The sequence below is a fragment of the Hylobates moloch genome, unplaced genomic scaffold, assembly GCF_009828535.3.
Source record: "Hylobates moloch isolate HMO894 unplaced genomic scaffold, HMol_V3 SCAFFOLD_3, whole genome shotgun sequence".
Taxonomy (NCBI): Eukaryota; Metazoa; Chordata; class Mammalia; order Primates; family Hylobatidae; genus Hylobates; species Hylobates moloch.
The window spans coordinates 11,831,053-11,856,154 of NW_026652278.1; the positions used below are offsets into that span (position 1 = coordinate 11,831,053).

Genomic DNA, 25,102 nt, shown 5'->3' on the forward strand with positions numbered 1-25,102 from the left:
CACCGCAACCTCTGCCTCCCGGGTTCAAGCGATTCTCTCACCTCAGCCTCCTCAGTAGCTGGGATTACAGGCATGTGCCACCATGCCCAGCTAATTTTGTATTTTTAGTAGAGACAGGTTTCTCCATGTTGGTCAGGCTGGTCTTGAACTCCTGACCTCAGGTGATCCACTTGCCTCAGCCTCCCAAAGTGCTGGGATCACAGGCGTGAGCCACCATGCCAGGCCTTTTTTTGTTGTTTTTTGAGAGGGAATCTTGCCCTGTCACCCAGGCTGGAGTGCAGTGGGGTGATCTCAGCTCGCTGCAACCTTTGCCTCCTGGGTTCAAGAGATTCTCATGCCTTAGCTTCCAGAGTATTTGGGATTATAGGCATGTGCCACCACAAGCGGCCAATTTTTGTTTTTAGTAGAGAGGGCATTTCACCATGTTGGTCAGCCTGGTCTCGACCTCCTGGCTTCAAGTGACCCACCTGCCTCGGCCTCCCAAAGTGTTGGGATTACAGGCGTGAGCCACTGCCCGGCCACAGGTCACACAGCTATTGAGTGAAGAAAGCTGCATCCAGCCTCTCACCTTAAGAAAGCCATTCCCCTTTGCCTCAAAGTGAGGCTATACTTCCAGAAGGACTTTGTCTCCAGGGAAGCCTTGGCTTTGGAATTCAGGCCCAGTTCTAAGTTTAAAATCATTGATGCTGTTCAGTAGTGGGATCAATGATTTTGCTTCACTTAAATGCCACAAGCTCCCTGAAGATGGGCTGGAGCTGTCAGGGGATCCAGCCCCTCCCCTTACCTAGAAGTAAATACTCTTATCATAGTCCTCCGACTATTCTATATCCTTCCATTTGAGTGCTTCTTTTATGCTGCGGGCATTATTGAGATGTAGCTTAGAGAATGAAATTCCTGGTGTTGCAGGGAGCTCAGATCCACCCGGGAAGGTTCATGAGCACTTCATGTCAGCAGCCTTTACTTTCATCTAACATTTCCATAGAGTGAAGGAACAGCCACCCATTACAAAACAAATTATTAAAAGAAAAATTTCAAATCTTCAAAGGAGAGAGGCCCGTGGTAGTGAGTGTTCCCACCCCCTTCTCCTTTCTCTTCCCATCACCAACGGGCTAGCAGCACAATTTGTTTCTTGAAACTTTTGGGGGCATCGGAGTTCTGGTGTCCTCATTTTTCTTCCTTCCCATTGATGTATCATTACTACAGTGAAAAAAGAAGGGCGTCTCGAGGGCTTTTGAAAAAAAAAAAAAAGGGTGACTACTCAAGACATTTTGTAAAGGGGGGAAAATTGCGAAGAAAAGAGACCTCAGTAGGGGGTGGAGGAACTGTGAATGTGTCCTTGTCTGGCGGTTCTTTCAGCTGAAACCTGGTGCTGGCGTTCGCAGTTCAGTTCAAACTGTCACCTTTAGTTCTTACTGGCTTTTCTGCCCTTGCCCCAGAACCTCAACAGATTGGGGCTTATTTACCTATTCACACTCCGCCGTGGAAGCTCATTAATAGGCTTTATTAGCAACACCATTCATGGGAGGCCATTGACGAAAGGGGTTCCAGCCACTTGAAGAGGGAAGAGAAAAGAAAAAAAACTGTAAAGAGATTATTTTCTCATTCAGAAGCCTCAGTGGTGTGAAGGTTTTCCTGGATGGTCTGAGGTCACTTGAAGACTAAATATGGGGACATAATTGATTTTTAAAAAATAATTCTAAACATACTTTTTTTTTCCCCCAAAACTGAAGAGTTTGCTGTTGTGGTCTTGTGGGTTTCAGTCCCTTAAATATGAGCATTCTTTAGGGAATAAGGAGCTTTTGATAGATTGGTGTCTTTTCATCTCTATAAAAAATACATTCTGCAAACTGTGCCTGGACATGAAAGTAGGTGTTCTTATTTGTCATTTTCAGCAGAAAGCTTCCTTTCCATTCAACATGCATAAAGCTATTGATGAATGGGGGATAGGGACAGCGGCTTCCTGCACCATTAATTTATGTGAGAATGTGTTAACAGCATTTTCAATGGCTGATGGATGCAGTGCAGGATGGGAAAGGAATCTGTCCTGAGACACTCGAGTTTCCCATTGGTGGGGAATATAAAGATGTAAGTGGCAGCCTGCGACAGACACGTTCAACTGCATCCCTTTTCTGAGAACTTGAAAACGTACTGCTATCAGAACAACCCATGTGGGAGTGAATGGCTATGCGTCACCTGGGCTGAGGTGTCTGTTAATGTATAGGCTCTGGGGCTAATCCAGGTTAGAGGACCTGACCGAAAACATACCCTCCCACCAAGCATATAGAGGGCTAATTTTGCTTAAGAACCAGTTTTTATTTTGTTGCTATCAAATTTCCAAAATATAATGTTATAGCCTTTTGCCTGAGGCAGTTAAATGGATTTCTTACTTGTGTGGCTTTTAAATAACTTGCATAGACGTTTTCTCTGCTATATTGTGAATGAAAATGATTTTCTAATCATGTGGCACCTTGAAAAATATTTTTGTAAGTGTTATGAAGTGTGCAATGTTAGTGACACAGGTGCAAATACGTTTCTAGATGCAGGAAAAGTCTGTTTTCCACGTCAGGTTTGTTCTCAATGCTTCATCTATCTTCAGGCCTCAAAAGGATTCTAAAGCATTTCTGGGTTTAGCGACCTTTTCTAAAGAAAAATAATTAAGGTTTTAATATATATGGTCTTGAACTTAAGCATGGCTGCTCAGGAGCTGGATGAATAAGGAGGGAGAAAAAGCATACTTAAAATAAATTATTCCGAAGACACGGCTTAGTGAAAAGGTAAATGGAAATAGGAACTTTAACCAGTTATGGCTTGGTGTGCAGTTGAAGAATCAGATTTTGCATTTATGATTTTTAATCTAAGATTCAGAGGGAGGAATTACTTTGTTCAAGGTCTATTTATGGTAGAGTTGAGTCTTTCGACTCCTTTGAATTTCTTTTTATTAATCCAAACACATATTATTAAACACTTTTTTTTGGATGCAATTTTGGCTTTTTCTGAGAGAGCCACATTCAAAGTCAGGCTCTCCTAGTAGCCAGCTGTGTGATCCTAGGCAAATTACTTAACCTCTCTGATCCTTAGTTTCCTTATCAGAAACTGGGAATAGTACTCTGCAGGGTGGTTGGGCAGATGAAATAGAATCACCTATGTAGTGTGACCCTCCCATAGTAGGGCCTCCATTAATATTCAGTTTTTTCCTCTCATTTCTATTGTTTAGAAGGACAGAAATATGCAATGTCCTGCGAACATTTCCAAGTGGCTTCCTCTCCTCCAAAAGCTTCAGCTGCCTGACAACCCTCCCCGCAGTATCAAGCAGGCGCATTTTAAAGTCTCTTTAAGGGGAGGGCAGGGTTAGAGCCTTCGGTCACTTGTTTTCTAACTTGACATAAAACAAGTAACGCAGTCGCTCAGCGAGCCGTTGGCCAGCCTCGCTCGCCCGGGGAGGAGGGAGGAGGTGGCGCGGGGCGCGGGACCAGGCCTTATTCGGAGGCTGTCGCTGCATCCCTGCGGCCGCATCGCGGCCGAGCCCTCGCCTCCCGGGCCGCTGTCTTCGGCTGCTCGGAGGCGTCGGGAGCCGCGCGGGACTCGGGGCGGCCCGGGCGCGCGGCGCTGATTGGCAGAGAGGGCGCCGCCGTCCAGGAAACGGCTCGGGTTTCAGTGGGGGCGTGACCCGCCGCGAAGAGGCGGCGGCGGCGGCGGCGGCGCGGGCGGCGGCTGCAGGAGAGCGCGGTGGAGAGCTGAGCGGGCGGGCGGCGGGTGCGGAGCGGGCGAGCGAGCGCGTGCGGCCGCCACAAAGCTCGGGCGCCGCGGGGCTGCATGCGGCGTACTTGGCCCGGCGCGGCGACTGCTCTCTGGGCTGGCTGGGGCCGGCCGCGAGCCCCGGGGGCCCCGAGGCCGCAGCTTGCCTGCGCGCTCTGAGCCTTCGCAACTCGCGAGCAAAGTTTGGTGGAGGCAACGCTAAGCCTGAGTCCTTTCTTCCTCTCGTTCCCCAAATCCGAGGGCAGCCCGCGGGCGTCATGCCCGCGCTCCTCCGCAGCCTGTGGTGCGCGTGAAGCCCGGGAGGCTTGGCGCCGGCGAAGACCCAAGGACCACTCTTCTGCGTTTGGAGTTGCTTCCCCCAAGCCCGGGCTCGTCGCTTTCTCCATCCCGACCCACGCGGGAAGCGGGGACAACACAGATCGCGGAGGAGCGTTGCCATTCAAGGTAATCGCCGCGCAAGACGCCTCGGGGAGCTTCGCCAGCCGGGGACGTGGGCGCCACGGGAGCCCGGGACGCCGGGTGCACCGTCCTCCGGGCGGGGGGCGCGGAAGGACTGGCATTGTGGAGGACGCTCCGTGTCCTTCCTCTGTGGCTGCATAGGTGATGGGGGAGGTGGGTACGTGCTGACGGCCGGTGTTCTGGAAGTTCTGCCTCTGCCACCCCCATCCAGATGCTGACATCTGCTTCTGGCGTTGACGCCCCCCTCCCTGTCAAACCCTGGCGGGCGCATTCCCGCTGACTGGGCGCGTTTCTCCGACCCCAGAGCAGACGGGCGGAAGGTTCGCCTGCCCGTGGCACAGCCCCGCAGGCCGGGTCCCGGGGGGCATCTCCGAGGTGCCCCATCCGTGGGTCCTGGGAACTTCCGTACCATCCAGGCCCCGCGGAGACCCCTTTTTCGGGAGGGGGCCGCTGGGGTGGGGCCGGTGACATCCCGTAGGGGTGGCACTGCTGGGGAGGCGACGGCTGGTGCCCGGTTTTCGGTGCCTGGGCGCCCCTCGCCCGCAGCCGCCGTCGGCGCTGGAGGGAGCGCAGGGCGCCTGGGGCTAGGGGGCGAACTGGACCGACTTTTTCTAGTTCGCCTGCCTGCTCTGCCGCAGCGGCTGGGAGATGTCGAAAGCGCAGGCGAGTTCTAACTTGCGCGCTCATTCTTTCGGCCACGGGGCCGCGCTGGGGAAAAAAGCCGAGGGCCCTGCGTGGCGCTGGCTCCGACCCTCGCGGACCACGGACCTGGCGCAGGAGGCCGGCCCGGGGGCCACCAGCCTCCGTCGCTCTCCTCGCACCCCGCTCCCTTGCAAACCGTTCTCCAGACCCTCCTTCCTTTCTCCCAATTCAATAAAACCTATCCTTAAAGGCAAACCTGCTTTCAAACTGAGGGCACCCATTATGTGTTTGGTGTGAAACGCTATCAACATTTAAAACTCCATTGTCTCCCTGGTCCCAAATCCCTGTAAATCTTCCACCGGGCTCGACTCATTTTCATCTGAAAAGCCTGTTTAGTTTGAATAGAAAAGCAATCAGGCGCCCCTCTCCCTTTCCCTGGAATGTCAATTAAAATGCAGATTTCTCTGAGCTCTTTAGTGCCCCGAGAAGGGGGAGAAAAACAGGATATTTCAGGCAAACAAATGAAAGAAGTGCTGCCCTGAAAGGGGGTGGTGGTGGGGAGAACCCCCAAGCTGCTCGCAAGTTCTGATTGGACGCAAGCATTAAACTGGGAGGGCATTGTGGTCCTGGGTCAGTGTGTGTTTTTTGAGATTTCAATTCGTTGAGGAATTTCCCCCCAGACTTGACCCCTTGACAGCTCCTGCTCCTACTCAGTGCTGGGGAGAAGTAGGGAGGCCTTAAGTGAAGAGATGGGTCTGCACTTTGGAGGAGCCGGGCACTGTTGACTTTCCTGATGTGAAATCTAGCCAAGAACAAAACACCAGGTGCTCCCAGTGGCCGAGCCAGCAGTGGACAGATCACCCCTTAGGTGGAAGCCCAAAGCGCAGGGCACTGTATTGGTCTGCCTTCTTGGAGGGCCGGGGTTTTGGGAATGTCATGGTAAATTGAAGAGCCCAGCACAGGCCTGGCATGGGGACCGCTCCGCAGCCAAGCCCTTCCTGCTTGTCACTCTGCCTGTCTTTGGGGGCAGGCTTGTGCCGAGGTGAAAATGGACCGGGGGGGCGGGCGGCCGAGAAGAGCCATCCATCAGAGGGAGGGTGACAACTCCTCCCGCGTGCAGGCTGAGAAGAGAGTTCCCTTTCAAGGGGAAAAATAAACACGCTGGGGCTTTCACTGGGGCTCAGACTCCAGGAAGGATTATGGTATTGAAGGCAGGAAGCCGGGATTGTGGCCGCCAGCGGCATGCTGGGCTTGTGTTCCCAACACCGAGCCTGGGGACCTAATTATCCTGCCTAGGAGGTCGCACCATACTTTTGTCCACTGGGGTGGGGAACCGTGCAGACCTGTCGCCTTAGGTCTCCGCCTTCCAGAGTTTTGGCGAGGGGGCTGCCGTGGGGTTTGGACCTGGAAATGGCTGAAATGCAAATTTCTAGTGCCAGCTAGCGGGATGATGGAATGGCTTGAGATTCAGCGGAGAGCCCTGTCCACCTTTCTCTGCCTGGAGCCAAGGAGGCTCCTCTGGGCAGGGACAGGTGGGCGAGCAGGCTGGGGAAGGAGCCTGGGGTGAAACCTCTGCGAGGACTTAAGATTGTTCCTGAAGTCGTGTTAGAGGTAGAAAATTCCCCTGCATTCTGGAAATGCTTAGTAAATCAATGAGAATGTTTGTGTACTTTCCTCCCACATGTATGTAGAAATAGATCCGAAATTATCTTTTGAAGCTCTTGACTAAGAGGAAAGAAAAGTTAGGAGGAAAAATCTTCCAAGCTATCTGAAAGCACATGCACACACTGTGCACGCACACACACCATGTACACACACACACCGTGCACGCACACACACCGTGCACGCACACCATGTACGCACACACACCGTGCACGCACACACACCGTGTATGCACACACACCGTGCACACACACCGTGCACGCACACACACCGTGTATGCACACACACCGTGCATGCACACACACCGTGTACGCACACACACCATGCACGCACACACACCATGCACGCACGCACACCGTGTACACACACACACACTGCACACATACTTTTCTGGCTTGCTGTGAATCACACCGTTTCACCTGTGCTATCTTTGAAGCAGAGGTTTTCTTTATTCCTCCTTTGGAAATGATGTGGCATATTCTTTTCCCTCATCCATTTTTATCCTCAGTCAAAGCTAAAAGGAGCAGTTTTTATGATGAGATTTGGGGAGGCTCCAGCAGTGTTGAAATCCTATGACATAACTTGAAACATTGAGTGGGTACATAAAAAATGTAGAGTTTAGAGATTTTTTTATTAAAAGCCTCCCTCCCACCCCCAGTCTTAGAAAATGTGGTTCATTCCTGCGGTTCACAGAATCTGAAGCCTGAGATTGATGAGCCCCTTCTTGTGATTGTTTTAATCATTCTCTAAAGTTTGTGCATTTTACTGTACCCTTAGTCACAGAGGGTACTGAGTGAATTTAAAGTTGCTTGGAATATATTAAGCTTTCTTGGAAAATTTTCTTTCCCTTGGATCAAATGGGTGAACAGAATATTAAGTTGAGTGTCCTCTTCTAACTTATATTCTGAAAATTTAGCCAATAGGTTTGCATATTGAAAGTTATTGGTCCAATCACATACCATGACTATAATTTACATAATTTACATCATCATTATTAATAAATTCCTGCATTCATCAGAATTTGCATCTGCTCAGTTTCCTAACCCTTCTACAGAGGTTGAAGACATTTAGCAGCCCTGGACTACCATTTAGTTACAGGGGAAGGAAATTCAGGCTTCGAAGTCCTTTTTGGATCAGCTGCGTTGAATGTGCTGCAGTTGTGTTCACTCTTCGTAAGTGGCTGCTTGGCGGAAGACTGAAATACACTTCTCCATTTGAAAATGAATCCTGACAAGTGTAAACTGGTGGGAATTTTCTGTAGCCTTCCTGGGATTCTTTTGATTTTGCTGGTCTCCTTTCTTCCCAAGAGCTACAGTGAGGGTGGGACAGACTGCTCACCTGCAGCCCAGCAGAAATACGGAGCTGTGAGCAGACGCCTCCAACAGTTTAGCTTTCTAAAGCCCAGTTGGACTAAGAGAAGGCAACGAGGTTGGTTATGCCAACCGGAGCATTTTTAACTTGCTTTTGTAGTTGCCCTTGAAACTAAGGTCATGTTGCTTCTGCTCATTGAGGGCGGTGGAGGCGATAGTGGATAGTAGAAGAGAGCACACATTGCCTCACTGAAGTGGCTGCACGTATCTGAGTCCTGTAGCTACTGTTTTATCTCTGTTTCTTAAAAGTATGCTTTTAAAAAGATTAGCCTAACACATTTCTGTGGACCGGTCTGGTGGAATCACCTGGGACTCTGAGGTGAGGATGGAAGGATTTAGCAGATAATGAAAAAGAACTCTGTTTGCACACATTTGAGAAGCTGAAAAATGGTTTTATCCCACTTGGGCTGGAGTGATTTGGCATTGGGGAAGATTCCCTGACTCGCCAATCTTTTTCCTTTAGTGACTGCAGCAGCAGCAGCAGCGGCGGAGGCAGCGGCGGCAGCGCCTCGGTTCCTGAGCCCACCGCAGGCTGAAGGCATTGCGCGCAGTCCATGCCCGTAGAGGAAGTGTGCAGATGGGATTAACGTCCACATGGAGATATGGAAGAGGACCGGGGATTGGTACCGTAACCATGGTCAGCTGGGGTCGTTTCATCTGCCTGGTCGTGGTCACCATGGCAACCTTGTCCCTGGCCCGGCCCTCCTTCAGTTTAGTTGAGGATACCACATTAGAGCCGGAAGGTAAGTCATTTAATTTCACTTTTCAAGTTTGTTTTGGGATTTTTCTGGGGGCAGATTGTTAAGGCCTGTTTTAGAATCAGCTACCCTTGCATTGTAAATGGGGCTTCTAAGAGCACCTGATCGTGGTCTCTTGGCTCCCCGCAAGGCAGAGCTGATGAGAGAAGGTCCTTTGCCGCAACACTGCAGGCAGGATGGTATAGTTTGGTGGTTTCTTGCTGTGTATTTCTCTGTGCTGGGTGAGGGAGACAGCTGGGAGTTCGCCTTTATCCAGTGCCCGAGAGAACTGTGGAAGGGACGAACCTTGGGAGGATGTGTCATCTCTAGTCTCCCCCAGCAGCATTCCTACTGCTTACAATGTAAAGAATTGCTATTTTCTGACAAAAGGAACCACTAAAAGAAATTGCCAACATCTGAAATGCTGATGTCTTATTTTCATTGTTTAAGGAGAAAAGAAGGTTCTGAAGTTTAGCACAGAGAGAGAGGCTTGACATCTCAGAACTTTTTTTTAGCCATTGTAATTCATAATACTTAAGCAATGCATCATCACAGAGTGGCAGATTCTATTTTAGGTAAACTTGAAAGTGAATGTGCCAGGGGATCTCCTCCAGCTCTGAGAACCTCCAAGTATCACAGGGCATGCACCGGTGTCACAGTTTTGGAAATTTAATTTTCAAGGTGTAAGTCCAATTGTGAGGACTACATGAGGCTGAATTATTCAGCTTAGCAGATTTGGAACCTCTCTCCCAGCCCTTTGGAGACAACGTGAGCCAAGCCTCTACTTGGTGCTGCATTGAAATCTGTCATCAGTAGGGAATATTGGTAGCTGAGTTATTTTTCGAGTGGTAATCCGAGAATAAAACGGCAGATCCCAGCACTCATCACCACTTAATGAACCTGTTTGCGGAGAACCCACCTGGTGCCTGCCTGGCTTTAGGAACCCGCAGCAGTCCGAGTGGTGTCTGGGGTAAGCTGAGCTGCTCTGGGAACACATCTCGTGCGTGGGGTGAATGAACAGCACACTTATCCGGTGGGGTAGGCTGGGAGAGGACAGAGAGCCCAGCCTCCTTAGCCAGATCAGGACAATTTAGGAAGGAGGGTTGTGTTCATCTGAGATGAGAGTTCTGAGAGATATAGGCTCCCCAGGAAGACCCCGGGCACGTGTCATTAAAGGATGAGGACCGAAGCATTTATCACCTGAAGCAATCGTGTGAGAGTGGGGAACTTTTTGTTACACAGAGGGATGGCAGCTCTATAATTAACAGGTGTGGTGACATCTCCCTACGTCTCTGGGAAGGGAATCTGGTAGGAGTTTGTGTCTGAGGCTTGTATAGCTACAGCTACAGGCCGATTACGGAACTGCTTCTTGGTGATTTGTGCTGGGACACCAGGATGAATGTAATTGGCAGTGGTGATGCATTTTTACAGGGCTTTCATGTAAACGGGAAAAAGTTCCTGGTTTCTGAAAGTCATGCCTGTACTTCTTTAATTTTGCTAATAATTAAAATGGATGTTTCCGTAGTTGCTGGTTTTCCCTTGAGTGCGTGGCTCAGCAACAACTGAGGAAGCTGAGCTGGGATTTCCTGCAGTGCGGGCTTTAGAGCAACCCAGGTTAGGGAAAAACTGTCATTTTTCATTTTGGCTTTTCAGGGCAGCGTTATTGTGAGTTTATTTCAACATAAAGTGTAAAATGGTCCCGGAGGATTTGTTTTACTATATTTAATTCTTGAAGGAAGTTTAAAATTGTGTATACGTGCAGGGAGGGACAGGTGAGGCAGAGGGAAGAAATAGTGGAAAGGGACGAAGTTCCCCAAATGAGTCTTTGTGTAAGAATTTAAATCCAACAATGTGGGTATTGTTGGAAGCAGGCCTGCTCAACCTGGGATCTGTGGATGCACTTATGGATCAGGAAGGAGGTCCATGAAGTTCTGGAAATTTTAGGTAATATTTTGTTAATGTCCTTTTGTGCATTTTTATGGGTTTATAGTTTCCATGAGCTGTGAGTTCATCTGCATCCAGAGTTATGAGATGGAAAAGGAAAGATGTCTTAGAGGAAGGTGCAAAACCTGACAAAGAGGAGGCTTTGGAAAAGCATACAAGTCCCAGGCCTCAGTTTCCCTTTCTGTCATCTGAGGGCTTGAGAAGATGATCTTTAGGGTCTCTTCATTAATAGTCATTGAATATTAATGTCCTCAGAAGTCTTCTGACTCTTCCACCAAAAGGTTGTTAGGAGATTTCCATTTGACCCGAACATAAAGAGCAATTAGCACAGGGGCTGGCATCCGGTAAGCACCGAATGCATGGCCTTGTCACCGTTGTCACCAGGGAGCTGGGAACATGGGTCTTCCCAGTCCCGTGGGCTGGTTGTGCCAGGTGCCACAATGTCAGAAAACAGCTAGGCTTTTGGAGACAGTTGAGAAGAAGAAAGTTGTTTTTGGAGGGAGGAGGCCCTTGGTGTTTCCAGGAAGCTGCGTTTGCTTTCTGTAGGGTCCCCACTTCCCCTCATCTGTTAGTCTAATACTGGCCACTGATTTGAGCCCTAAGACCAGTTCTATTGCAGGAGTTCGCTTTGGTGTCAGAGGTGATTAGGAAGGTCATTGAATTATAGACGAGAAAGGAGTTTTTAACAACTGAAAATGGGCTCAGGCTTAGGCTCAGTGCTGGTGAATTGGAGAGAGAGAGAGAGAGTGTGTGTGTGTATGTGCGCGCGTGTGTGTGTGTGTGTGTGCGTGCCTGTGCCCCTGTCCATCAGTTCTCCATGATTAGAACAACTATAGCTTTGGTTAGCAGTAAGTTCCACCTTGACCTTCTGTGCACCAAGGTCTTATCTTGTAAGACCTTTTGGTTTGCTAATTTATTTGGAAGCTCAGTTTAGATAATGTCTATCGGATGGGAGAAAAATGTGACTGAGAAGTTCCAGGAAGAAGCCTGGGCCCTAACACTAGAGGGTCCTTTTCTTTTGGCCCCTCAGGGAAAGATTATGTTTAGTCATCTTGGCATTGTACAATATCGTATCATACCATATGTCATATCATATATCATATATATAATTTGTCTTCTGGACACTTTCCAAAGTAGTAGCAGTGGGGTTGGGCCCACTCAATTGACTTAAAATAATCTCTAGAAGATTTTAGTTTTTAATATTTCAGATTAAATATGAGTTTTCCAATTGGTCATTCATTGTTAATTTCCTTTTGGTCATTCATTGTTATAGGGCACCAGCAGAGGAGTGAAAACATGGTTATTGACTCGAAGGGGGGCAGTCCTCAATGCCAAGTACTATTCTGTTGATTAACATTATAAATATTTGAAGTCTAGTCAAGCTTGATTACCCTGAGAGGGGGCAACTCTTACTTTCAAGTTCTTCCTGACATTGTCACCTACTCTGGTTAATTAAGTCATTGTTGACATTAATGGCATCTTTGTTTACACCAACCCAGTAGGAGCTAAAATGAAAGGGCTTTTCAACCCTAAACCCTTAATTACTTTCCCACCCTCCACCGAGTGTGACTCTGAAAAGTAACAAACTGAAAAAAAATGTAGTTTGTGTAGCAATTTTTTTGTCAATCTTCTGAGAGGTGATGCTCTCCTGGACCAGCGTGAGTTGGTCCAGAGTTCTGTAGCAGAAACCTTGAGGACAGGATCTACACAGAGACCTCCCTAAGTAAGATTTTTCCAGTATGGTTTAAGTCCTTTGCTAGAAGTATTGTAAATGCCATGATATTAGCCATACGTATTTAATTGCAAGTTAAAAGAAAGGAAGAATATATCCGCATACCAAGAGTGAATGATTTAAAATAATCTTCTGTTTCGTATTATCTACATCTTTGTTTTTCAATATGAATGTTAATATTTAAGAGTTGACTGTAACTTGATAGTTAGCTTTGGAACAAGGACTTATTCTTGGTCAATTAAACCAAATACAGGCTTACGCAGTTAAATACACAATGAAGTACACATTCTTTATTAGTATATAAAGTGTTTCACAATTCATAGACCAAGAGCCATGTTTAATATTACTTATAGAGCAGAAATCTGGTAAGCCCAGAGAACTGGTACTTGTATCATTTTATACTCGCTCTCTCTGATTCAAATTTGGGGTATATGTGTGTGTTTCTGTTTTGTCTGTTTATTTCAACCAGTTAAAAAACAGAGCACTTACTATGCCAATGGCCCCGCATCAAGCCATAAGTAAAGACTTTATTCCTTTCAAGTCTTTCTGACCCAGTTGAGGGTGAGAATTCACAAAACCACAGCAATCCAATATGAGATGTTTTTAATATCAGACTTAACAAATAATTACATGGCTATGAAATAACTGGGGTCGTGTTTAAACTGGAAGTGTTTTGTTTAATGTTCGTAGTTTCAGTAAAATGTATCCACTAGTCTTCCAGTTTGCAGACTGTTGTTTAGGTGTTTGTTTAGCCAGGGTAATTGTTAAAAACTCCCTCTAATCTAGCTTACTCTTACATTTCCATTGAAGCTAATTTTAGTCATTAAAGGAAAACATGGGAAATTGATTTTGGGGTGCCTGGCTGTTAAGCTAGGTAGGAAATATAGCTGGTGTGCTACTCTCCACTGTACTGGTCTGATTCTTGGCAGGGGAACATCTCTGTAGGCGGTTCAGAAATTATTTTTTGGAAGTTTTTTAGGCTATTCCACAGATAATTCTGATCCAGTAGGTTTTATGCAACTGTGCAAAATGCTCATGGTCTCTACTTTTTTTTTCCTTGAGAGATGATTTTAGCCTTTGGTTTTTTGTTTGTTTTTGTTTTTTGAGGCAGAATCTTGATCTGCCACCCAGGCTGGAGTACAATGGTGGAATTGTACCCTCACTGTATCCTCAAACTTGGCTCGCTGTACCCTCAAACTCCTGGGCTGAAGGGGTCTCCAACCTCCTGAGTAGCTGGGACTACAGGCCTGGATAATTTTTAAAAATATTTTGTAGATATGGGGTCTCGCCATGTTGCTCAGGCTGGTCTCCAACTCCTGGCCTCAAGCGATCCTCCAGCCTTGGCCTCCCAAAGTGCTGGGATTATAAGTGTGAGCCACCACGCCTGTGCTAGCCTTAAGTTTTGCATTTTTTTCATCTTTTTGCTGTATCCCATATGAGATTTAGAGATGGCTCTACTTTTTTTTAGCTTTCCTAGCATTGAAATGCTTGGTGTTGCTAACCATACCCCATCTTTACCATACCATCTTCCTCCCTGACTTGCCTTCTTAGTGTAGTTTGGTCAAGAACTTGAGGCCAAGTTCTATTTTTTAAAAATTTAGCTTTTATTTTGGGTTTGGGGGTACATGTGAAGGTTTGTTATATAGGTAAACTCGTGTCATGGGGGTTCGTTGTACAGATTGTTTCATCACCCAGGTATTAAGCCTAGTACCCAACAGCTATTTTGTCTGCTCCTCTCTCTCCTCCCACCCACCCTCCACCCTCAAGTAGACCTCAGTGTCTGTTGTTCTTTTCTTTGTGTTCATGATTTTTCGTCATTTAGCTCCCACTTATAAATGAGAATATGCAGTATTTGGTTTGTTGCTAAGGATAATGGCCTCCAGCTCCATCCATGTTCTTGCAAAAGACTTGATCTTGCTCTTTTTCATGGCTGCATAGTATTTTATGGTGTATATGTACTACGTTTTCTTTATCCAATCTGTTATTGATGAGCATTTAGGTAGATTCCATGTCTTTGCTATTGCGAATAGTGCTGCATTGAACATTTGTCTGCATGTGTCTTTATGGTAGAATGATTTATATTCCTTTGGGTATATACCCAGTAATGGGATTGCTGGGTTGAATGGTAGTTCTGCTGTTAGCTCTTTGAGTAATCACCACACGGCTTTCCACAATTATTGGGCTAATTTGCACTCCTCCTAACAGTGTATAAGTGTTTCCTTTTCTCCGCAGTCTCACCAGCATCTATTATTTTTTGACTTTTTATTAATCACCATTCTGACTTGTGTGAGATGGTATCTCATCGTGGTTTTGATTTGCATTTCTCTAGTGATGAGCTTTTTTTCTTCATATGCTTGTGGGACGCATATATGTCTTCTTTTGAAAAGTGTCTGTTCATGTCCTTTGCCCACTTTTTATGTGATTATTTGTTTTTCTCTTGTAAATTTAAGTTCCTTATAGATGCTGGACATTAGATCTTTGTTAGATGCATAGTTTACAAATATTTTATCCCGTTATGTAGGTTGTCTATTTACTCCGTTGATAGTTTCTTTTGCTGTGCAGAAGCTCTTAAGTTTAATTAGATCCCATTTGTCAATTTTTGCTTTCGTTGCGATTGCTTTTTATGTCTTTGTCATGAAATCTTTGCCCATTCCTATGTCCAGGATGGTATATTGCCTAAGTTGTCTTCCAGGGTTTTTTAGTTTTGGGTTTTACATTTAAGTCTTTCTTCCATCTTGAGGTGATTTTTTGTATATGGTATAAGGAAGGGGTTGGCTTCAGTCTTCTGTATGTGGCTAGCCAGTTATCCCAGCACCATTTATTCAATAGGGAGTCTTTTCCCCATTGCTTGTTTTCATCAGTTTTGTCGAAGAGCAAATGGTCGTAGGTGTGCGGTAGGTGTGTGGCCTTATTTCTGGGCTCTCTATTCTGTTCCATTGGTCTACATGCCTGTTTTTATACCAGTACCATGCTGTTTTGGTTACTGTAGCCCCACAGTATAGTTTGAATTCGGGTAATGTGATGCCCCCAGCTTTGTTATTTTTGCTTAGGATTGCCTTGGCTATTCAGAGGCTAAGTTCTTTTAAGGAGAGGTCTGATTGAACAAGATGCTGGACAGGTCATTGTGGTGGTCCTTCATGTCTTGAAGATGTCTCCTTCTATAATAGACAAAAGTCACACTTTTTACAAGTTTCTCTTTCTTCGCCGTGATTTGTATGTGGTAGCTGACTTCTATTTATATAACTTCAAGCTCTTACCATTTAAATATTTATACACAAGTATGAATCATTGGGACAAGCCATGGCCATCCTTGAAGAGTGTGTGTCAAGTAAAATAGGCATGCTTTAGGTTTTCAGTAATTTTGGTTTTGGGAAACCGGTACCGTGGCAGAGTTTTCAGATGCTGAGTGTGTCATTTACTCTACTTTGGAATACTGTAAGTAATTCTGTGCCATTGTGGACTTTGGCCACATCGTGCCACTCTCAAAAACTTCTCATTCTTTTTGACGGTACCAAGTCAGGGGGCTAAGCTGTTGTATATTCTTTCCTTTAACCCCTTGTCTAACTAAAGAATGGTAAATTCCAATTCATTTCAGAATGGAATGCACACATATAGAGTTTCAGGTTATGCTGAATGTGTTTTATGAGGAGGCTAAAAATAGCTTGTAAGGAAAATGCTGATAGATTCAGGAATGAGAACAAGGGATGTATTTATTTGTGTGATTTATGTAGCACCTTTCTTGGAGACAACTCAATTCTGAGCTCTGACGTTAATAAACTATATAAATTGTCGTGATTATTTTCGAACGCTTGAGCTCCTATATTACTATATGTGACCCATTTTTATACCTGACAGTTTACTGTTAAATTTTCCATAGTGACCAGTTGTAATATTTTAAAAGTATCCAGACCTAGAACTAGAAATACCATTTGACCCAGCCATCCCATTACTGGGTATATACCCAAAGGACTATAAATCATGCTGCTATAAAGACACATGCACACGTATGTTTATTGCGGCACTATTCACAATAGCAAAGACTTGGAACCAACCCAAATGTCCAACAACGATAGACTGGATTAAGAAAATGTGGCACATATACACCATGGAATACTATGCAGCCATAAAAAAGATGAGTTCATGTCCTTTGTAGGGACATGGATGAAACTGGAAAACATCATTCTCAGTAAACTATCGCAAGGACAAAAAACCAAACACCGCATGTTCTCACTCATAGGTGGGAACTGAACAATGAGAACTCATGGACACAGGAAGGGGAACATCACACTCCGGGGACTGTTGTGGGGTGGGGGGAAGGGGGAGGGACAGCATTAGGAGATATACCTAATGCTAAATGACGAGTTAATGGGTGCAGCAAAACAACATGGCACATGGATACATATGTAACAAACCTGCACATTGTGCACATGTACCCTAAAACCTAAAGTATAATTAAAAAAAAAAAAAAGTATCCAGACATTGAAAAGGCCCACTGTGTGTATCTATGGTGTGTGTATCTATGGTGTGTGTATGTGTTCGGGGGGATGTGTTATAAAATGAATGTCAAGATCATTGCAATGGTTAAGTTTAGGTTTTAAACTCTTTGAACACTCTTAAAGTTCAGATTGTCAGTTGACAGTGGGATTGCCCCCAAAGATGTGTGGCTGCCTTAAGGAGCCTTCTTGTCCTGCTAAGCCTCCTGGATTTCTACCAATGCATGTTGCATTTCTACCTGGCTGCAATAGACGCACAACTGAATATATATCGTGGACATTTATAAATGTTTCAAATTTAAAACCACTCAAATTTTTAAAAGAACGAGAATCTTCTATGCATTTAATCTAAATTCTGTATCTGCCATTCTTAAAAATAGAATGGAATAAAATCGTTTTGGATGGCGTGTGGTATGCTTTCTGGAGACATAAACTAACAGAGGGAACTTGACCCTGGGAGGTAGGTTTGAATCTCTCCACTATCTACTGATGCTGTGATTTCAGAAAAGTTAGATAACCTCTGTGAGCCTCAAAGATAGTATCTATCTTGAAGAGTGAATGTGCAGATTAAATGCAAATGAAATGTAAAGCCCCTACTGAATTTCCTGGCCCAGATTAGGTGTTCATTAAATGCTGATTTCTTCCCTGTCCCACTTCCTGTCAAAGTAAATCTAAAACCAATATTTCCTGGACCAATAAGATGTTTACTCTACAGTGTATAGTGATAATTGTCTGATGAGAGGCATTTACATTAATTAAAATGTAAAACTGGCTCTAGGCCCTGGATTTGTCCAACCCTTTTTATTATCTTGGGCTTTTGCAAGTCCCCTGGATTTTAGAAATGGGATCATCCTGCTGCTTGCAGTCCAAATGGTTCAAGGTTGACATTTTTTTTCCCCTCTGTTGAAAAAAGTCAGTTGCAGCTCTGTAATAATAACAGCAGACACATACTTCATGAGGAACAATGTATTTTGGCAAAAGAGTTTTCTGTTTGAAGCTTCAAAATACAAAATACACTGCCACATTGCCATCAGGCCCTGTGAAAACTTTGGAGAGGGGTTATGGAATCAGTTGGGGTGGGGTGCGGGATGGAGAGGGGTTATGGGATCGGTTGGGGTGGGGTGCGGGATGGAGAGGGGTTATGGGATCGGTTGGGGTGGGGTGCAGTGTGGTGTGTTCTGCTTTTGGCCAGGCTGGACAGGGGAGCTCCATAACATGTTATGGTCATCCTTGCCGTGTTTGCCTTTAGTGACCTCCCCTGAACACTCCTAGATGAGATTTTCATCTGCATGGAAGGGAGCTCAAGGAAATTGTGATGGGACCCACAGTACTGAAGCAGACAGGAGCTGAACAAGCATTTGCACATGATACCCCTATGGAGGTTACTTGGTAGGACAGGCTATGAAGTGGGGGCAGTATGGATGAGGTCGTGTTTCTTTAGCGCATTCCTTGAGATGATGGTGATGATGATGATAACTGGCCACCATTTATTGAGTGCCTGTCATGGTTGGACTCTGTGCTAGGTACTTTAACATATATCATCTCTCATCTTAATAACCCACAACATCTTGGGTATTCCTATTCTCATTTTATGGACAAGGTAACTGAAATTCTTGGGAATCAAGTGACTTCTCCAGGACCTCATCGTTAGTGAGTGTGGGCCCAGGTCTTTGGGTGAATGTGTTGGTGTAAGAAAAATTTCACTTCTCCTTCCTGAGCAGGAGGATTTTTTTTTTGCTGGAGAATGTGGTGACCCCTGATTCTTTCCTAAATCTGTCATTTGACTATTAAACCTGTTAGGGACACTGCTGGTTGATTGTTTCTTTCTCACACATCCATACCGAATTCTCCTAAAGACATTTGAAGAAAAATTCCAGGCAATAAAAATGTTCAATAATTATACTTTTGATTCTTCTAGAATGGCTTCTGGTGGCATGTGGCCTATTGGAAAGAGGCTAACCCTGACTGCTGCCAAGGATACCAATGGGAGACTGGGTCCCGGTTGGTGGTCTAGGCTGCGCCACACCGTAGGAGTCCAGAACAAGAAGGGCTGGCCCCTGTTGCCCATTGACCCATGAGCCACCTCAGCAGAGCAGGCCGTCCCCAGTTATTCTTTGTCCCGGATGCCTCTGCTGGTCTGTCCCAGTGCCTGCTAACCCTCAGCTGTTGCCACTTTGATATTATGTCAAGCTCTTCTTCCCAGAATTTCTGATTTACGACTGGGTAGGAAGTCAAGGGCTACCTGCATAGACAGACCCCTGTACCTGGGACTCCCACGAACTGTGGTCATGGAAACAAGCACCAAGGCCTACCGGACCCTTCTAATGTCACTTTTCTGCAGAGATTAGGAGGAGAGACTAAGAAAGCCAAAAAAGAAAAAATTCCAAGAATGAAAAGGCCAAAAGCAGAAACACCTACTCTTCTTCCAGTCTTGGCCAGGAAGGGTGTCCTTAGGGGAAAAAAAGAGGCCAGGGAATGGAGCCCATTTTTAAAGCAAGCAAAGATCAGTTTGGTATTTAAAAATAAAAAGTGAACTCCGGTACCAGCTAATGTGGAGGTGAATCGAGCTGGTTTAGCCAGCTGAACTTTGTTCTTGGCTACTTGTACAGCAATTGCAGAACACTCAGGGGTCCTGGGCATTTCAAAGTGGGAGTTGAGTTTTGGAGGAAAGTTGTGGAATTCCTTTTTCTTTTTTTTTTAATTTTAATTTTTTTTTTTTTTTTTTTTTTTTTTTTTTTTTTTTTTTTTAATGAGAGAGTCTCTTGCTCTGTCACCCAGGCTGGAGTGCAGTGGTGCGATCTTGGATCACTGCATCCTCTGCCTCGCGGGTTCAAGCGATTCTCCTGCCTCAGCATCTAGAGTAGCTGGGATTACAGATGTGTACCACCACGCCCGGCTAATTGTATTTTTAGTAGAGATGGGGTTTCACCATATTGGTCTCGAACTCTTGACCTCAGGTGATCCACCACCTCACCCTCCCGAAGTGCTGGGATTACAGGTGTGAACCACCGCGCCTGGCCGTAGAGTTCTTGACTAGGAGATGCTGCAAATTTCCCTCTTAAATTTGCAGCTCCCTGTGTGATGACAACTTTCAGAGCTTGGCAGAGGCAAGATGGTATAAACATGATTTTTAGATTGCAGGGTAATTGCTGTGGTTTCTTTGAGTTTTTTCATCCATTTGTTCCCCAAATAATTTTTGAGACCTACTATGTGCCAGGTTCTGTGGGGATAGAATAGCAAGCAATAAACAGTTGAGTGGGGGAGACAGGCTCTTGTCAAATAATTGCAAAAGTGAAGGGCTGACCGGATGCAGTGGCTCACGCTTGTAATCCCAGCACTTTGGGGGGCCGAGGTGGGCGGATCATGAGGTCAGGAGTTCGAGACTAGCCTGGCCAACATGGTGAAACCTGGTCTCCACAAAAAATACAAAAATTAGCCGGGGGTGGTGGCAGGCACCTGTAGTCCCAGGTACTTGGGGGGCTGAGGCAGGAGAATCTTTGAACCCGGGAGGCAGAGGTTGCAGTAAGCTGAGATCACGCCATTGCACTCCAGCCTGGGTGACAGGATGAGACTCTGCCTCAAATAAATAAAATGAAATAAAATAAAAATAAACAAAAATAAAAAATGAAGGGCTAGGTCCAGTCGAAGGTGAAGATTCTGTGAAGGAAAAGCATGGGCTGGAGGCATGTGCCCCATGTTTAGGAGTTTCCAGGGACTGGGATTATGAAGCTGCTGCTGCTGCTGTTTTTTTTTTGTTGTTGTTGTTTGTTTGTTTTTTAATGCAGGGTCTCACTCTGTTCACTGTGTCACCCAGGCTGGAGTGCAGTGGTGCAATCACAGCTCATTGCATCCTGGATCTCCTGGGCTCAAGCGGTCTTCCCACCTCAGCCTTCTGAGTAGCTGGGACTATAGGTGCAGGCTGATTTTTTTTTTTTTTGGTAGAGATGGGTTCTCACTTGTTGCCCAGCCTGGTCTCAAATTCCTGGGCTCAAGCGATCCTCCCACCTTGGCCTCCCAGAGTGCTGGGATCACAGGTGTTAGCCACCACACCTGAGGCTGGTCTTCCCCTTAAGGAGGTGGCACCCACCTGGATTCCCCAGCAAACCCACCTGCATTGCAAGGTTGACCCTTACCAGTACCAGCCACCTTGCCTGCTAGGTTGACCCTTGTCCAGTGAGGCGATTTTCCAGGGCCTAGCCTCTCTGCTGTCCCTTGCTGGCTTCACCTGTGGTGTTGATGGAGGCGGAGCAGAGGCCGCTGAGTGAATGGGTGCAGCTGGGCTCAGAGACCCCTCTTCTCCCCTCCTGTGAGGTGCTTGCCTTTGAAGGTGTGGCCAGTGAGGAGGCCGGTCAAGGGCATCCCGGCAGCCTCCAGGCCGTATTTGAGTGGGTCCTTTCAGCCTGCTTCCTATCTGTTTTCTGTTACTACCTCTAATTGGCAGAGCTTCTTGCCAGACCAATGTGGAGGCAGAGAGATGGCCGGAGGGTGGCCAGGGGAGTCAGGCCAGGTGTTGGCAGGATGGCGATTCTGCCTCCTCCCAGGTGCCTCGCCTGGGGGATGCCCTGTCCCAGGAAGCCAACATTCGTGGGAGCCGCGCACAGCCCTTCTGAGATCTAAAGCTTCCCTCCCAATGCTGCTTTGGAGGGTTGTGAGAGGTAGTGACTCTTTAAAGTTTGTTTGTTTTCTTGAAGCTTTTACCTCTATGCAAATATGCGGTTTGGAGCAGGGGAAGAAAGGTTAACTGTGGTGGCGCCGGCTCTTAACGTGGAATGTCCTGAATTAACGTGGGTTTCAGTCCTCCGGCTCAGGATCCCCTGAGGGAGAGTTTTTCTTTCCTCTGCAAAGCACAGGAGAAAAGTGATCCCTGTGGCTCCGACCTGCCTTCCTTGGGTTCTGCGGTGCAAACCAGCTGGGACCGTGTCCCGCCCACCCGAAGGCAGTGTGGGGAACCTCTCCTCCAGGTCATTCCCATTTAGCTGATTGCTGCCGGCTCCCCCGGCCACAACTCTGTGCCTTCAGGCCTCTGCACGGGTTTCGATGCTGGCCAGGCCTGAACTTGGTGAGCTTCAAGCAGCCGGATCAAACCCATTCAAATGAGGAAGACCATCTGTTTCCCAGTCTCCAGCTGCTGCCGCTTCATTTGCAAATGGCTGGGATGCTGCTGAGGGGATCAGGCCGGGGACACATCTGCAGACTCTGAAGGAGTGTTGGAACCCAGATCCTGCTGAGAGAAGAAAGCCCAAGCCCTTTAAATCAGCTTGCAGAACAGTACCCCCAGAAGGTCCTGAATTGAGAAAGCAGGAGGCAGCCTTGCCCTCCCGGAATAACTCTTAACCTTCCCTTTTCTTTTGTAGCCTTGACCACTTTAAAAGTATTTCTTTATTCAGAAAGTGCTTAGTGTGGGAGGGCCTGCTCTACGGGCTTGGGGGAAAATGTCAAACGGGATTTGGACATCGATCTGACCTTTCAGGGCCATGCAGGGCAAATGTATCCGCTGGAGTATGCACCATTTATTGAATGTTTACATCAACATCAGGGAGGTGAGCTTGTCCCAGCAGCAGCTTCTAGGAGCCACAGGTAACAGTAAGTGTGGCAAGGTGACTGTCCCTGAAAACCTGCTTCTGGAATGAGTTAGGCTTTAGGGTATGCTCTCTGGAATGCAGGCCAGCCGCCCCAACTCACAGCACTGCAGGTCCTTAGCTCTGTGGACTGCGTGAGGCACAGCTGTGGGGACTCTTGCCCGTGGTTTGGTGTTTGCAGGGTTATTCCCGGCATGCTGTAGGGCTAGGGTAAGTTATCCAGCTCCTGAGCCCCGCTGGGGTTCTCATCTCAAGGGAATTCTGTGGTGCGTTATTGTGCCCCACATGCACATATCAGCTGCTCTCAAATGTGTTGGATGGATGAATAGTAGAAGGTATTTTAAGAAGCCACAGGCCTCTTTGTAAATTAAACAGGCATCATACATGGGTGTTGATAATGATGAATCTCACAAAACCTTCAGAAGTTTAGTCTCTGGGAACATTCCAGAAATCCTCACTTAGGTAACTTATATGTGATGAGACCTATTCGTTCACTTGAAAGAAAACCTGTTTTGAAATCAGGAATGCGAATGGAGGCCCTCACATGGTTGGAAAAAGCAATCTGCCGGCCAGTTACGCCCCGTAAACAGGAACCCAGGAGTGCCCTCCTGGCCAGGGCTGAGTTGCAGGATGGGGACCCCCGCACCTCCAACCGCCCGCCAGGATGAGAAGTGCTTGCTCTCAGACGTGCCGCTCACTTTAAGTATACAGAGGCCTTCCTAGGCAGCCTTTGATTGTGTCCTTGTGGGGACCTTGCCCTGCAGCAGGCAGCCCTGGAGATGTTTTTCTCTTCTCTAAAGCATGACTCTGAGGCTCAGCGGTGTGAGGCTTTCCAAGCTGACACGTTCACTACTGGCAGAGGCAGGTCTCAAACTCTCATCCTTGGACACTGGAGCTGAATTTCTTGTAGTGTGGGTCTTGGACCAGCAGCATCAGGCCTCACCTGTGGGAAATAGAGAATGTCAGCCCCCACCCCCAGGCCTACTGACCCAAAATCTTTTTTTGTTTTTTCCTTTTGAGACAGAGTTTTGCTCTTGTTGTCCAGGCCGGAGTGCAATGGCACAATCTTGGCTCACTGCAACATCTGCCTCTGAAGTTCAAGTGATTCTCTTGCCACAGCCTCCTGAGTAGCTGGGATTATAGGCTCCCGCCACCAGACCTGGCTAATTTTTGCATTTTTAGTAGAGACAGGGTTTCACCATGTTGGCCAGGCTGGTCTCTAACTCCTGGCCTCAAGTGACCCACCCGTCTCGGCCTCCCAAAGTGCTGAGATTACAGGCGTGAGCCACAGTGCCCGGCTGACCCAGGATCTTTGGAAGTGGGAGCAAGGAAGCGGTCTTAAACTGACCACGTGGTTTTATGCACAGTAAAGTCTGAGAAACATTGCATTGATCCCTACTCCGGTCCCTCTCCATACATCTTTTGGGTGGAGTGGGTTGGGGACACAGATTGTCTTTGGCTGTGCATGTGCTAGAGGATGAACAGGATGAGATGGGAGCAGTGCAGTGTCTTAATGGGAATCGGGATTTTCACGGAGGAGCGATTGGAAATGGGCTGAATAGGAGCCTGCCAGGCAGCTAGCTGGGTGGGCTTGTAGGTGGAGGGAACAGTGCCCATGTGGACAGGCAAGCCAGAGTGTCAGAGAGAGGGGGAGGTGGGGCTTGGAGCAACCAAGCCTCAATGCGCATGATGTTCTTCGGGTCTTATTCTCTTTGACTTTGGAGTGGTCTGTGCCTTTTTAAAAGAGTAGAGATCATGTGCTCTTCAGAAGATTCCTCTGGGGGTCTGCAGTGGCTACAAGGGGTGCACCGTGGGTGATGGGTTAGGTGCATTGCAGAGGTCTTATGGAGGGCTGGAAGAGGCCTGTGGGATGCAGTTTTGCCCGTACTTTCTTTCAGAGCTAAGCTTTCTGTCAGGGATAGGCCTAACAGGTGAAGGGGTGTGGGAGCTGATCAGAGGAAGGGCCAGAGGAAAAGAGGGGCTTCAGGGCCGACTTGGATCTTGGGTGGCAGTTCAGTGGTGTGACTCCCTTCATCGTGTAAGAGAAGAGGCTGGTGGAGGAGGAGGAGGTTGAAGGTCACTTGCTTGTTTTGGATACGACCTCTGCAGACATCCAGGTTATGTGTTTCCTCCCCCCGGGCAGGTGGAAATATGAACCTACAAGCAGGGACTTGAGTGGCATCTGCGGGGAGGAGGTGGGAAAAAGCCACAGGTGCCCAGGAGACTGGAATGCAGGGAAAGGACCAGAAGAGCCAGAGGTGGAATTCTGGGTATATCCATGGATACAGGAGGGGTGGCAGGGAAGGAAAAATTTCCTAGAAAGGCAAGAAGACCTCCTTGATATGTTCCTGTCCATAAGAACACATACACACATGCACGCACCAGCAGGGAACAGAATGCTAACCGAAGATAATTAACCCACAATTCTGTGTTAGGGATTGAGAAAGAGAACAGGAGCCCTGCCCCCTCCTCTCTCACCTCCCGACCTTCCACACTGAGAAGACCTGGCTAGGCAGCCTTGCTTTTTTTCCTGTTTAGTGGAGGAGTGAGGATTTCAGCCGGAAGGTCTTTCTGATGGCAGATGTGTAAGTGCCAGACATTGTGCTGGGTGCCTTCTGTGTCCTATCTCATTTATTATTGTTCCTGCTCTGAGGACTTGACTCAAGGTCACACGATTTGTAAGTGGCAGAGTCTCGGTGTCAGTGACAGGTCTGTTTGGTGTCTCTCT

General features: G+C 47.0%; 1 protein-coding gene across 11 annotated transcripts in view; it reads left to right on the forward strand.

Moving 5' to 3' along the window:
* The first annotated feature begins 3,697 nt into the window (after positions 1 to 3,697).
* Positions 3,698 to 25,102, forward strand: part of FGFR2 (fibroblast growth factor receptor 2) — a 120,079-nt gene continuing 98,674 nt past the window's right edge. For 4 of the 11 annotated variants that reach the window (XM_032176230.2, XM_032176252.2, XM_032176282.2 and 1 more), the window contains exons 1-2: positions 3,702 to 4,200; positions 8,353 to 8,632. In XM_032176230.2, coding sequence (XP_032032121.1) covers positions 8,467 to 8,632 — 166 coding nt within the window. In that variant the 5' untranslated portion in view covers positions 3,702 to 4,200; positions 8,353 to 8,466. Of the gene's footprint in view, positions 4,201 to 7,613; positions 7,692 to 8,078; positions 8,209 to 8,352; positions 8,633 to 25,102 lie in introns of those variants that run through there. The other 7 variants (XM_032176262.2, XM_032176272.2, XM_032176325.2 and 4 more) reach the window with 4 other exon arrangements.